The sequence below is a fragment of the Mesocricetus auratus genome, unplaced genomic scaffold, assembly GCF_017639785.1.
Source record: "Mesocricetus auratus isolate SY011 unplaced genomic scaffold, BCM_Maur_2.0 Super-Scaffold_100022, whole genome shotgun sequence".
Lineage (NCBI taxonomy): Eukaryota > Metazoa > Chordata > Mammalia > Rodentia > Cricetidae > Mesocricetus > Mesocricetus auratus.
Window position 1 is genome coordinate 37,059,364 of NW_024429203.1, and position 14,538 is coordinate 37,073,901.

Below are 14,538 nucleotides of genomic sequence, written 5' to 3' on the forward strand. Positions count from 1 at the left end.
AACGATCACCTTTTAAAAGCATTACGAAAAGTTACAACTCACTTTAGAGAGGTAAGAAAAAGAAACGATGCAGCCAGTATTAGTATTACTGGCTTCCTATTCTTAAGATTTTCATACTGAACACAAAGTATAAAAAAATTACAGTCTGAAGGAGGACCAGAAATACATATAAAGGTCGATATGTGAGCGCAACAGAACATGCAATTACAGTTCTTAGAGTGGGGAGATAAGGCCTTGAACTACTTAGCAGAGCCATTACCCATCAGTGAAGCTGGATATAAACTCTTTCCACAGAACACTTAGCATAGCACAGCATGGGTCAAAGATCACTGTTTCAGCCTCCCAATTAGAGTGCTTGTTATCTGATTATGGTGAGTGACTTATTTAAATCTCCATAATGTTCTTGATTTATATTTGACTATATATACTCTAGCCCACTCACATTAGATTGCCCATTTAAATTAACAATTCATCTGAGTACCACGAGTTACTAAGCCTCACAGAAAGTTATACAACTTTTAACTTTATCCTACAATGAGAAAAGCGACATATTAAAATGTGAAGGTATTTTAAGGACTAGGGAGACAGCACAGGTGGTAGTGGTTGCTGCACAAGCATGGGGCACCAGTTCGAACCCCAGGCCTCACGTAAAAAAGATACATGGGTATGGGTATGATAGCACGTGGTAGGTGGTAGCTTAATTTGTAATTGCAGTGCTGAGGAAGGGGAGGACAGCTGGATTCCTGGTTTACCAGTTAGCCAGCCTAGCCTACTTGCACAATCTAGGCCAATGAGAGACCCTGATTGGTGACGACTCATGAGATTGTCCTCTGGCCTTCACACATACAAACACAAGAGTGGGCACATGCAACTGCACAAACAAAAAGTATTTTAGTTAAAAAGAGAAAAATCAATCTAACTGTTTTGAACTCTCAAGTATGAAAATGTCTTAGAGGGTGGGGGAATTGGGTCAGTCAGTAAAGTATTTGCCACGCAAGCGTGGGAACTGGAGTTTGGATCCCCAGCCCCAGGTAAAAGCTGGGCACAGAGGAGTGCCTCTGTAACAGTAGTATGTGGAGACAGACAGGTTCCTGGAGGTTGCTGGCCTGCTAGTCCAGCTCAGTCAGCAAGGTACAGGCTCAGCAAGAAACCCAGCTTCAAAAGATAAAGTAGAGAACAATTGAGGAAGATAAACAAACACAAACACACTACAACACAGGAAAAAAGGCACCTTAAACATTTCTCCTAACAAAATTAATATGCTAAAACAAATGTAAACTAGGAAAAAATTACATCAGTGCTAGGAACTGATGTCATTCATGTGACAGAGCTGTTGAAGAATTTATGGAAAACCATGGTTAGAGAAATCTAGATCAGAAACGATGTCAAGACTCAACTAGTGACTTGGCTTTGGGGGAGGGGAGTTCAGTGAGAAGGCAATGTGAGGAGATGCTGGCAGGAATAAGTAAGGAGAGGTAGGGAAGAAAGCAACGAAGGGGCATAGAAGTAAGGAGCGCTCCATTTGCACTGACAGTCTCCTGCTGTATTACTGTCCATCGTGAACATTTCAACAACTGTGTCCTAGGATGTTGATAATCCAAGATATCAGAAAGAGTCTATCTGGCTGGACGGTAGTGGAGCACACCTTTGATCCTAACACTCCGAGTTACGAGGCCAGACTTGTCTACAGAGTGAGCTCTAGGACAGCCAAGACTATACAGAGAAACCCTGGCTTGAAAACACAAACAAACAAAAAAGTCTATTTAAAAACAATGGGCAGAAACATGGATAAGGATCTACAGTGTGCAACCGGCTTCATGGTTGGGAAATATCTTTACAGAAGGAATAAGAGACAATTCTCTGCTACATCAGGCTCTCAGTCCATTCCTCAGAGGTTTCTGGGATGGTGAGGAACACAAATTTATACTAGAAATGTAATATTTGAAATGAAAATCTATTATTGTTCAAGGACAGCGGAGGTTACTGCTGATGGACCTGCCCGCAAGTCTCTAGATGTGGTACCTCCACGACAAGGAGGAGTGATGAAGCGGAAGGGAGGAACGGGAGAAAGGGGAGGAACGGGAGAAAGGGGAGGAACTGCATGCAAGAACACAGAGGCGGCAAAGAAAACACAAAACCAATGCAGGGCCTGCGCTGAGAGTGAGAAACGGAAATGGAGGAGAAAACTAACAGCAAGTTGTCATTTTTTTCTGTCTTCTTTCAGTGCTGAGGACCAAACCCAGGGCCTGGTGCTTGCTCGGCCTGTACTCTTATCACTGGGCTAAACTGCTAACTCCAAACCTCAGTGTAAAAAAATAAGTAAGATGGAAAATGGAGATAAATTAAGATTATGCTTTATGAAATTAGATAAATCTGTAAAGGTACAGTGTTTTGAAGCCATAGAAACACATCAGCTCTTGAGCAACAGAGTAAGGTTAGCCAAGAGCAGAGAAAAGCAAAGATGGAAAAATTAAGGGAAAAAACCAGCAGAAGTAAAAACTATACCAAACATAACCTGACAGAAAAATTACTGGAAGATTTCACACAAGAAGGATATTTTTCTGGTCTATAAACATCAGACGTCTTCATTCCACTCCTATCTTGGTCTGTTTTCTGTGGTTATAACAGAGTACCTGACATCAGTAACTAGCATAAAGCAGAAGTTTGTCTGGGCACATGATAGAGGCTGGGAAATGAAGGGTGTGGCACTGGGATCATCTTGGTTTTGGGAGAGGGACTTGTGTTGTTCCACTTTGTGGCAGAAATGTGCGGCGGCCACACTCATGTTACAACCACACCTGTGGAAACCAACACTGTCCTTTGAGAACAACTCATACAGGAAGACATTAAGCCATCACCCAGAGTTCTACTCCAAGACCTGGATACCTGAGTTTTCAAGGTAAAAACTTAGGCTCCATAGGTCAGACCAAGCTAGGCTCAGTCACCCTCCCCAGCCGCCAACTTGGTGTAGTAGGAGAGAAAAGCAGATGGGCTAGTCCATATGGCCATGTTGGAAAGAGGTACAAATACAGCAATCCAGTGGCCCCTAAGGTAGTGAGGTGAGGTTTAGGCTTAAACAGTAGTAGAATTGGGGTAAGGAGGCGAGCTGTGCAAGTGTGACCTAGCAGACCATTACCTCAGTCTTGGTTCTACAAGGCAGTCCTAAGCAGTATAGTCCTCAGGAGATGACTTCTACTCCTGGAGTTCATGGTTTAAGATAACTTGTCCCTGAGCCTCTTCAGCCTTGAAAAGGAATGAGACTTGTTTGGCGGATACTTCACAGTGATCATCAGGCCTATGAGTAGGTAACAGGTGGCCAAAGAGACAGAATGAAGGCAGAAATGTTAGGCTCTTATCTCCTTGTGGACCCATGTGAAGAGTTACTATTATTTTTTTCAAAAGCAGCTTCTATTAAATGTCTATTTCAGTTCCACCTTACAACTCTGCCACACTGAGGACCAAGTCTCAATGTGTGTTTTGGTGGGGACAAGTCAGCTTCAAACAACAATAACTTTACTGTTTAGCTAGGACATAAATTACAACCAGGAGGAGGAATCACAACATAGCTACCAAAATGGCCAAAACAAAAACAGAAAATTTCAGGAACAGATTGCCGAAGATATGGAGAACTCACCCTGTGACCCACAGGAATGAAAATTAGGCACAATATTTGGGAAGGTTCTTCAGCAGTGTCTACCAAAGCTGAAAACAAGTACATCTACACCTTGTCAGATGCTGGGCTCTTGCCGCGGTGGCATCAGTATAACCCTGGAGTTTGTCAGACCCACAGCGTCTAAAAGGATGCCCAAGCATGCTGGCTCACATTCAACATTCTTTAAAATTTTTACTGTGTTCATTTTACTTGATGAGGGGATGGAGGACAACTTTCAGGAGTTGGTCCTCACCTTGGCCTTGTTGTGGCAGTCTCTTTTTGCTCTTTCTGCTGCCATATCACTGTGTATATTATAGGCTAGCTGGCCAGCAAGCTTTGGTACCGACTTCCCTTTTTGCCTCCTATCTTGCTACGGGAGTGCTGGGATTACAGATGTGAGCCACCACTTCCAGCTCCTCTCACCCATTTTATTTTTTGTGGGTGTTGGCCTGAATGTATGTATGTGCACTATGTCCCCAAAGAGGTCAGAAGAAGGCATCAGATCCCCTGGAACTGGAGTTAGACAGTTGTGAGCTGCCACTGGGTGCTAGCTAGCAAACCCTGGCCCTTTGCAGGAGCCGCCAGTGCTCTTAACCAAAGAGAAATCTCTAAAGGCCCCACACCCAGATTTTTATGTAGGTTCCAGAGCTGGGACTCAGGTCATCCAGCTTGGCTAGTGATTTTACCTTCGAGCCATTTCCTCAGCCCACAGTCAGCATTTTCACAGCACCCACAAGGATTCATGCAGCCACCTCACTCTCGAGTCAGCCAGTTCGCTCCTAGTTAGCATTGAGAAAACAGCATATAACATTCACCAAAAGACATACTAAAATGTTTAGAATAGTGTTTCTTGATAGTTAAAAACTATCCAAATCCCATCAACATAAAGTGTTGGCCACTGTGACAGGTTCATTAAACAGAGTAAACAACCTCACACATCAACTTAGAAAAGCCCCATAAAAACAGTAAGGGGTGAAAACTCAGACACAGATGAGCCCTGTGCTACCCATTGCATGGCAAGTACAAACACAACAAAAGCTAACCTTTGCTTAGAAGCCTCACTGCTGGCTGTCTTGCTTTGGACTGACCTCTGGGGGGGACAGGGATACAGCTTCATTGACAGGAACACAAGAAAGGCTTCTGGGAGGCAGAATCAGTGAGGCTAGCCAACATCCCTCTGAACAGTGTGCTCCCTTGACCACCCAGGAACAGAGAATTAAAGCACAACGCCACAGCACAGTCAACAGAGCAACTGAAACTACAAAGATTGACACATCACACAAGCAAACATGCCTGGTGGAGAGCAAAATCCTCCACTCCCCTTTAACATGGTTCAGAAGTTCCTTGTAAAGTTAAATACTCATTTACTATTTGATCTGGTAATCCTACACTTAGGTATTACCCAAGAGAAAGTAAGGTAACACCTAAAAATTAATATGTAAGCGTTCTCAGTAGCTTTATTAATAATCCTCCCAAATTAGAAATAATGCAATATAGCCGGGCATTGGTGGTGCATGTCTTTAATCCCAACACTTGGGAGGCAGAGGCAGGTGGATCTTTGTGAGTTCGAGGCCAACCTGGTCTGCAGAGTGAGTCCCAGGACAGCATCCAGAACAATACAGAGAAACCCTGTCTCGAAAAACCAAAAAAAAAAAAAAAAAAGAAAGAATGCAATATGCACCCACAGGAAAAGAGGGTGAACAAATGGTGGTCCACCGCAAGTGAAATGCAGCCAACAATAAAGAACCTCACTTCTACAAGATCTACCAACACAGCTTCCTTGAACTGAAAAAGGTACTTAATCCCAGTTCCAGGGCACTGAGTGTACTTTCTCCTTCTACCCTAAAATGCCACGGTCAGTATCTGGTAGTGCCACCAGCAAAGCCATCATCTTCATCACCAGTTTGGAAGGAGTGCTGGGCAGGCACATTAAGAGACTGTGGTCTTAGGACAGCCGGGTGTTAGAGACTAGGAACGAAGCAGTACTTGGAATGTTTCGTTTTGTTTTCAGTTCACAGATTATAGCCCTCTATGGTCAGATTGTGTGCTCAGAAATTCAAATCTTGAAACTACATCTCCAACACGACAGTAGAAAGAGGTGAGTCTCAAGGTGGGAATTTAGTCACACGAGCAGTGCTGTCGAATGAGATTAAGTCCCAGAAAGACTTAAGTGGGTTCACTCGCTTTTGCTCTTCCCCCCTGTAAGGACACAGCATTCATCCCTTCACAGTGTAAGGACACAGTGCTCCTCCTCCTGGAGGATATTGCAACCTAGCACCATCTGGAAGCAGAGGGCAACCTTCACTGTATAACAATCCCCTACATCACGAGAGGAAATGAGGACCATCTATGATATTTTGTTATAGCAGCACACTAGTGGTGAGGATGACTTCAGATTCCAAAAGTGAGCTGAAAAGCAAGAAAGGGACCTGAGCTCACAAACAGCTGAAACTATGTACTGCATGTACTCTAAAGCATGCTCAGGGATGGGAAACTATAAATACAGACTAGCAAAATGGTTTACTTTTTCTAACCCAACCATCTCTCAGTTGATGCCAATGGTTGTTCATGAGTGAAAGAATAGTAACATTATGGAGAATTGTTTCCCTTTATTTTTCCGGAAAACATAGCCAAAGAAAAGATGAGTACTGTGACATACATAGTACTCAGGAAGCTGAGGCAGGAGGATTGTGAGTTCAAGGAAAGTCTGGGCTACACAGTGAAACTGTCAGAAGAAAGGAGGAGAGAATGGGAAGGGAGAGGACTGGCATTAATTTAAAGCGTTTACCTGAAAATAACCTAATTTCAAAAATGTGTGCTAGATCGTCCGTCTTAGAAAGTTCTCAGATTGAGACAGGAAGACTTAAAACTAACTGGAGTAAATTAACATTTGTAGGCTAGAGGGTTCACATAAATAGGAATGTAATATTCCTTGAAGGTGAACAGAGAGATGATTTCCTTTTGAAGAACATTAGCACTGGGTGTGAAAAAATAAAAAGGAGATAAAACAAAACACCACGAATTCCATCATTTCTAGAATCAGCCAGGTTTCCCAAGCAAACAAATTAAAATAGCCTCAAACTATTTCATTTCTGAGTTTAAGGCAGCATTTCATTTACACGAAGACAAACAAGATGGGTCAGAACTAACGGAAATAAAAAGGAGAGGCTGGAAACAGTGGCCAAAGTCTTGAGAAATAATTTCCCACAGGCCATTTCTAGAATGTTGGCTTGAGACTTAAGCTTCACAGCTTCTAAGGTGAAGAGGGAGATGTTTTTAAATTTGGAGAAACAGCCCAAAGGAGTTACAAATTATCTCAGTTATTTTAGATTCTTTTTTTGTGTGTGTATATGTATGAGTGTTTTGCCTGCTGGATGTATGTGCACTGTGTATGTATCTAGTGTCCACAGAGGTCAGAAGAGGATGTCAGAGCCTCTGAAGCTAGAGTTATGAATAGTTGTCAACCACAGTACAGGTGCTGGAAGCTGAACCCAAGTCCTCTGCAGGCGCAACAAGTGCTCTTTAACCACTAAATGTTCTCTCTGGTTCCATACCCTACTTTTTAAACATATGGGTCTGTGATACAGGACAAGATGACAGCCCACTGAAGAGATCATCACTACTGTTAGGCTCTCTTCACCAGGAAGGGAGAAGCCACGCAGGACTGAGCAGGCATCAGTGAAGTGGACAGCATGAGCATCCTTACTGAGGTGGGGCTGGGGCTGCACAGAGCCTGTCTCCACAAAGCCACATTTACAAGTCTCTGCAGTAAAAAGGCTCTTGGTGCTCATCTCATACACACCTTGTCCACACTGCAAGAACAGGCAGGTAGAAAAGACCTGAGACAAATGTGGCCAAATTTTTTCACAGATGCCCTGTCCCTACCTTTCATGAGAAAAATTATACAATTCTAACACAACTTAATTATACGAAGTCAGAGGGTGTATAAACATATTATCACCATAAAATTGCAACTTAAATATATTATAATCCAAATGTGTTTGCTATGTCATGTTCTTATTCTGTGGCTATATAGAAAACTATGAATAAATTGACAAAAATTATTCCTTAATGAGTAAAATATTCTTTAAATATGTATTCTTAGCTCTACCACACTTACACATGTATGCAATTTTTGAAAATCAAATGCTTCTATGATAAAGATGAATTCAATAAGACTAAATGCTCATTATTTTTGCTTATTGAGAACGGCTCTCTCTCTGTAACTATGGCTGTCTTGGAACTCACTATGTAGACCAGACTGGCCTCAAATTCACAGAAATCTGTCTGCATCTGCTTCCCAAGTGCTGGAACTAAAGGTATATACTACCAAGCCCAGTAAGAAATGAAGTGCTGTAATATTAGCAGAATTTCTAGAAGGACCATCTCAATAGATGCTGAAAAGCTTTCAACAAAACTCAACTCCTATCAAGGATTAAAAACTCAATAGGGAAAACAATCAAGACAACAAAAAGGCAACCTATACAATGGAAGTAAATGTTTGCAAATCACAATATCTGACAGGAGGCTAATTCCCAAAATATAAGAAACTCAATGTAATAGCAAAAGCTAAATAATTCCTTTTAAAAACGGGCAAAAGACTAGTGTCAGACTTCCATCCTGGGCGAATCCCTGAGGTGGTCAGCTGAAGGAGGAAAAGGTTTCCCTGGCTCCTTCTTTTGCTGACTCAGTCTCTGATCAGTTGCCCTCACTGCTTTGGGAACATCATAGTGGGGGCAATCAGAAGGACAAAACTGCCCATCTGTGCCTAAGGAGCCAAAAAGAGTTAAGAGGAACAGGCTGTGGTTCTGCTATGCCCTTCAAAGGCACTCCTTCAATGCCCTGAAGACACCCCACTAAACATTACCTTGTAAAGATTGCACAGCTTCCCAATAATAGCACATTGGTAAAGCCTTCAACACAGAGCCGTCTGGAGGATCCTGAAGCAAATGCTAACAAACATGAATACAATTTCCCTAACAGACTCATGGCATGTGTGTGTGTGTGTGTGTGTGTGTGTGTGTGTGTGTGTATATGAATGGTGTGCAATATACCCAATCATCACAACTGTAATGCGTTACTACTATGCCATGTGTCTTCTAAACTATTATTTTCAACAAGATCTGTATGTGTGTGTGTGCACACACGCGTGTGTGCCTGTGCATGCGCACATGCATATACTCACCCATATGAATGCAGGCACCCTAGAAGGGGCAGAGGCAGTAGATTCCCCTGAAACTAGAGTGATGGGTGGTTGCAAACTGCCCAAAGAAGGTGCTGGACACTGGACTCAGGCAAGAACAGTATGCACTCTTAATCACTGAGCTTTATTTCCAGCCCCATACTATATTTCTTAATATGTAGGCTATAAAACAAGATTTAAAAATTGTAAGCATACCAAGGAAAACGCAACCCTTAGACACTGTTGGTAGGGCTGAAAACATAGGGTCATGACAGAAAATAGTATCAAGTTTCTTCAAAATGTAACGAATTACTGCATGACCCACAATTAATTCCATTTCTGTATACATGGCCAAAGAAATGAAGTCACCACTCGGAAGAGCACCTACTCTCTCGTGTTTACTGTAGGGTTATTTATGACAGCAAAAAGGTGGAAACATCCTAAGTGTCCGTTAGCGGCTAAGCAGATGAAGGAACTTGACATATACACGTGACTGTTACTCCGCAGAAGGAATCCAGGCATCTTTAACAATATGCATGAACCGAGAGTCCATTACACTAAGTGAAATAATCAAAATGCAAACAGAAAAACATTTCAGACCTAGAAGAGCAAAGGTCACATTTTCTCTCTCACTGGATCATAGCTTTGAAATTTCAGATTTATATGTTTACTTGGAATGTTTACAGCAACCAGGAAACTATAAAAGGGCTAGGGTAGGGTTTGGATTCTTCCACACATGTATAACCAGAGGGTAATTCTGGAGGTAGTAAGGTATAAATGGGAGGGGCATAGGGAAGAGGATGGGGAGAGGGTTAGTTAAAACTAAAGACATATGAAGAAGTCATAAGGAATTCTACTACTCTGTAAGCTAATTTTAAAGATACAGTTGTTCTTTTTGTTGTTGTTAAGTTTGAACAGAAATACCCTGCATGGGTGGATAATGTTAATCCCAGAAGACAGGGTGATCAAATGAAAGTCCCAGATCCAGGGGTGGGATACCTTTCTATATGAGTTGCTGGTCAGGATGGTTCCAGAGACCTCTCAAAGCATAGGCCATTGCCATCGCTCTTGGTCACCTACCATAACTAGACAGTAAGCCCCCTGCAAAGACCACACCTGGCACTAAACTGGAAGCTTCCTCCCTGCTATGTAGGCAGCTGGGGGAGAGAAGTCAGCACTGATCTTACCCAGTGCATACCAGACAACACCTTGCTTGTGCTCACTGCTATAATAGTGGAATGACTCTTGGAGTAACCAGTCACTTTCTGCTTTGTTTTGGACCTGCTCCTTAGGAGAGAATTCCTGGCACTGTAAACTTGATCAAAAACTGGAGACATCATAGAATTTACTACTGTTGTTTTGACAGATGGATGTGGTATTAAACTGCCTTCTGTAGTAGTCAGGGTTCTCTAGAGGAACAGAACTTATAGGATAAAAATATGCCAGTTGGGGGTGGTGTCCACCTTTAGTCCTAGCACTTAGGAGACAGAGGCAGGTGAAGCTGAGTTCAAAGACTGAACCACAGTATGGACTACAGAGTAAGTTCCAGGACATCCAGGGCTACACAGGAACCCCTGTCTTGAAAAACCAAAAAATTAAAAAATATATAATTATATATACATATATATATACACACCTATATACATGTATGTATGTATAGGGGATTTATTAGAATGGCTTAAAGTCTATGGTCCAGCTAGTCCAGCAATGGCTATCTACCAATGGAAGAATGGAAGGCCCAAGAATCCAATAGTTGCTCAGTCCACAAGGGTAGATGTCTTAGTCTTCAGTATATGCCAGAATCCTGGAGTAGGCTCCAATACCGGTGAAGGAATGAACTTGTCAGTCAGAGCAAGGAAGCAGAGAGGGCCAGCCTCCTCCTTCCATGTCCTTTATATGCACCACCAGCAGAAAGTTCATCTTCCCAATTCAAAAGATCTGGAACACAGGTGTATCTTCCCAATTCAAAGATTAGGATTAGAAGTGGGTCTTCCAATGTCAAATGATTTAACTAAGAAAATCCCTCACAGGTGTGCCCAGCCATATGGGTTTTAGTTATGTAGTCAAGTTGACACCCAAGAATAGTCATCATACTTCTAAATATTTGTGCTTAGTAAAGTGCTTCTCTCAGAGAGGCCCGCCCCCAGCCTCCTGTCCCTGGAAAATGGCAGGCAATGAAGAGGTTTATGAGAAAAAGTGACTGTTAAGTGCTCAGCCCTAAATGAGACATCTCTGTACCACCCTTCAAAGCTCAGGGAACATCACAGAAGTGGGTGTGGAAGGAATGTAAGCATCAGATGTCAGGGAGGAGGGATGTGGAATGTTGTCTTCTGGGTATGACCCAGCCACCGCACTCATGAACTCACAGAAACCGTGGAGGCTGGCACTGGGCCTGTCAACATTCAGTCACGGGTGGAGAAGGCGCTCCCAGGCCCTATTTCTCCCTGAGGAAATACTGCCCGTCAACAGATGCCGGGGAGGGGTCAGTTAATGTCTTCAGTGGTGTAGCCACTGGTGAGCCTCTGATGCTCCACACCCATGCTCATACCACAGGCCATGGTGAGACTAAGTAGGTCACAAAGCAAAAGAAAGTAGTATTAAAGTGGGAGGGACTTATAAGGAGGGTAGGAGGATGATGAAGTATGAGGTAGATAAGGGGTCAGGAGTTACTGTAATCAGAATGTACTATATACACAGACCAAATGTCAAAGAATACATTTAATAAAAAGGACTGATACACTAGAGGTGAGGCTTCAGGGTGACTAGCTGTCGGTGGTGGAGGGAGTAGCAGCAAGAATCCCAGTGCTTAGGTCCAGAAACCACTGCCTAGAGCTAAGGAATCCTGGCTTCCAGAACCTACACAAAGCTCTTAACACTTGTCCAGGATTAAGGGTACCAGCATCAGAGCCCTATACAAAGACTCTAACACTAGAGGGCGCCATCTGCTCCTGCTGCTCCTTCTGTAAACTGCTCTGCTTGCTGCCATCAAACACTGGGTGACACATGGAAGGACTTTTTATTTATGCAAGATTTGCACTCCCATAGAATAAAAAACCCCGGCCAGCTGATTAGTTACTTTCTACACACACGCAGTGTGTACACTCACACACATGCATGGAATCTCTACCTATTATAAGATACTGCTGCGAGTATTAAAGCAGCTATAAATAAATGGGGAGTTAAAATGCGTTCGTAGGTTGGAACACTCAACAGCAGCAAGTAAATTCTTCCCAAATTGATTTACAAATTCAGAGCAGCTCTAAACAAAACCTAGCAGGCATTCTGATAGGAAAGCTCATTCCAAAATTCACAAGGAAATGCAAATAACAAAACAGTCAAAACAACTTTGAAAAGAACACTGAGGAATTAAAAATATGATTGAAATTATGCATTACTGCAACCTGCATCAAATAACTGCAGGGCTAGAGCTCCTCTTACATTTCTTAGCAGGGGTTGGTTTGAATTTGGTAAGTCTGGTTTTGTAACTTCAGTGAAAAAAATCACTCCATATATGATAGAAAGAAACCTGACTAGATTTTAACAACCCCTGTAAAATGGCAGATGAATAGAAAGCATGAGGTGGTGCCCCACATCTGAGGAAATCACACTGCATTGATACCACCATTGAGCAAGACGCATGACTGACAGGGTGAACTAGCCAGGTATCTCTCAGAAGCAAGGCTACCAGCTAGAGTAGTCGTCATAGCAGCCACAGAAGCCTAATCTCACACAATGGACACTAGCTCTTAGGGTAGCAGGTAAAGCTACACATGCTGTGACTTTTAAAGGCACAGAGAATGCAAAGCTAGCTTTGCTGATCTCCTCACATTCACTGATGGCACTGTATTTCATTTAAATGGAAAAAACACACTTATGTGGGATCCTGCCTTTGTATTATAACAGAACTTGGAAGGGACTATGTAGAAGTTAAGGTCTTTAAATACACTTGGCCTGTTTGCTTATTATGTTTCTCCTCATTAGAGTGATACTCCACAGTGACAGGACTTTGTCTATGCTGTATGCTCTGATATTCCCAGCCTCCTCCAACAACAAAAAAGTAAACTAACTGCAGAATAAATATTTGTTAAATGAATAAATTATATCCATGTAAATATCTGTTACATGAATTTATGACATCTATATAGGCACTATGCCCAGGAAATAATGTAACAATCTCATGTAACCTTCTCTAAATAAATTTTTTGATCATATTAAGAGTTAATTGTCTTTTCTTTATTCATACTGTTCATACTACACAGAACCCCAACTTCCCAGCAAAGTGATAAGTGACTGGATAATTCCCACCCCCCTCTTTGTTCTCACTGGTCTCTAACTCTCTGTGTAGACCAGCCTCAGGCTGCCTTCCAGTCTACAGCAATTCTCCTGCCTCTGTCTCCTGAATTTCCATGCATGTGGCACTGCATGCAGTCTGTTTACGTCCTCCTTGTACAATTTCCTAACATGAACAATACTCAGAATAGAAGGACAAGTGCTTCCTTAGAAAGTCAGCATCCTATGAATTAATTAGAGCATGCTTTGTTTTCTTTTTGCTGTTTGACTCTGGTTTCTTTTCTCTACCTGGAAAAGCACCCACAGTCTTCTCTACAAACTAACCCGTCTTCAGTCAATCTTTCCAGTTAAGAATCCTTTATCATACTGGTTATCAAAATCCTTTGATCTACTTTGATCACTAGATCCAAAACTCTTTCAAGGCAGGAAAAAAAAAGTATGTTTCTGAATTTCCCACTGTTAAAAACATGCTAGAAAATCCTTAGTTGGCTGAACTTAATGAATTTTAGTAAGACTGAAGAAGCTTGAAGGTACAAAAACATGATATAAAGCTACAAACATGAAGAAAAAAGTACAGATTGGATTATCAAGCACTATAACCTACCAGCAGCGTCTGTCCTTGGGAAATGAAGAAGTGACCTGATACAACGATGGTGAGAACAAGAGGCCCAGTTTCTTCACTGGATTCAAAGACCTTGAAGAGAGAGAAATGTGAAAGTATTTCTATGATACACATAAAAACAATTCTGAAAACAGACTGCTTCCTCACATTGATGCTCCCATCTGAACCCTCCTTTTCATCTATGCTGTAACTGATTCTCTTATATTTTTAAGCTTCCTTCGCGCGCGCGCGCGCGCGTGTGTGTGCGTGTGTGTGTGTGTGTGTGTGTGTGTGTGTGTGCTGTGTTGCTAAAAAAAACAGAATTAAAAACCAGTATTTCAAAACACAAAGACCTGATTATTAAGAAAGACAGGTCCTGAGCTATACCTTTTCAGATATATGTTAGTAAATCATCTCTTCTACGGGTCTAAATTTCCTTCCTACAAAATGAAGATGACTCTTTCCAGAGTCTAGGAGACCTCAGAGCCGCAGTGTCCTCAGTCAAGTCATCCACCTTCGCCACACCACAACTCACTGCCTTCCTCTCCTGACCTCCCGCGTGCCAGTGTCACTTAAAGCAGGGCCACACCCTCTGGGTATGACCTAGTGATCCCGGGGGGGGGGGGGGGGGGGCTGCGGCCATTCACCTACGTTAACCTTCTCAGGGGTAGGTCCACTGAAGAGTTTGATCTGAAATCACCACCTTATGTTGGTAAACCTTATTCTCTCTTCATCTTGAGCCTAAATAAAAGGCCCTGGATTTACCCCCTTTGTAGATTATCCTGTTAGATTTACTTGGTATATCTTTCCAGA

General features: G+C 42.4%; 1 protein-coding gene across 2 annotated transcripts in view; it reads right to left on the reverse strand.

Annotated features, from left to right (window-relative positions):
* The window catches only part of Rec114 (REC114 meiotic recombination protein), an 83,387-nt gene that overhangs the window by 40,792 nt on the left and 28,057 nt on the right, over positions 1-14,538 (reverse strand). For both annotated transcript variants that reach the window (XM_005069325.4, XM_021226876.2), the window contains exon 2: positions 13,729-13,818. In XM_005069325.4, coding sequence (XP_005069382.1) covers positions 13,729-13,818 — 90 coding nt within the window. The remainder of the gene's footprint in view (positions 1-13,728; positions 13,819-14,538) is intronic.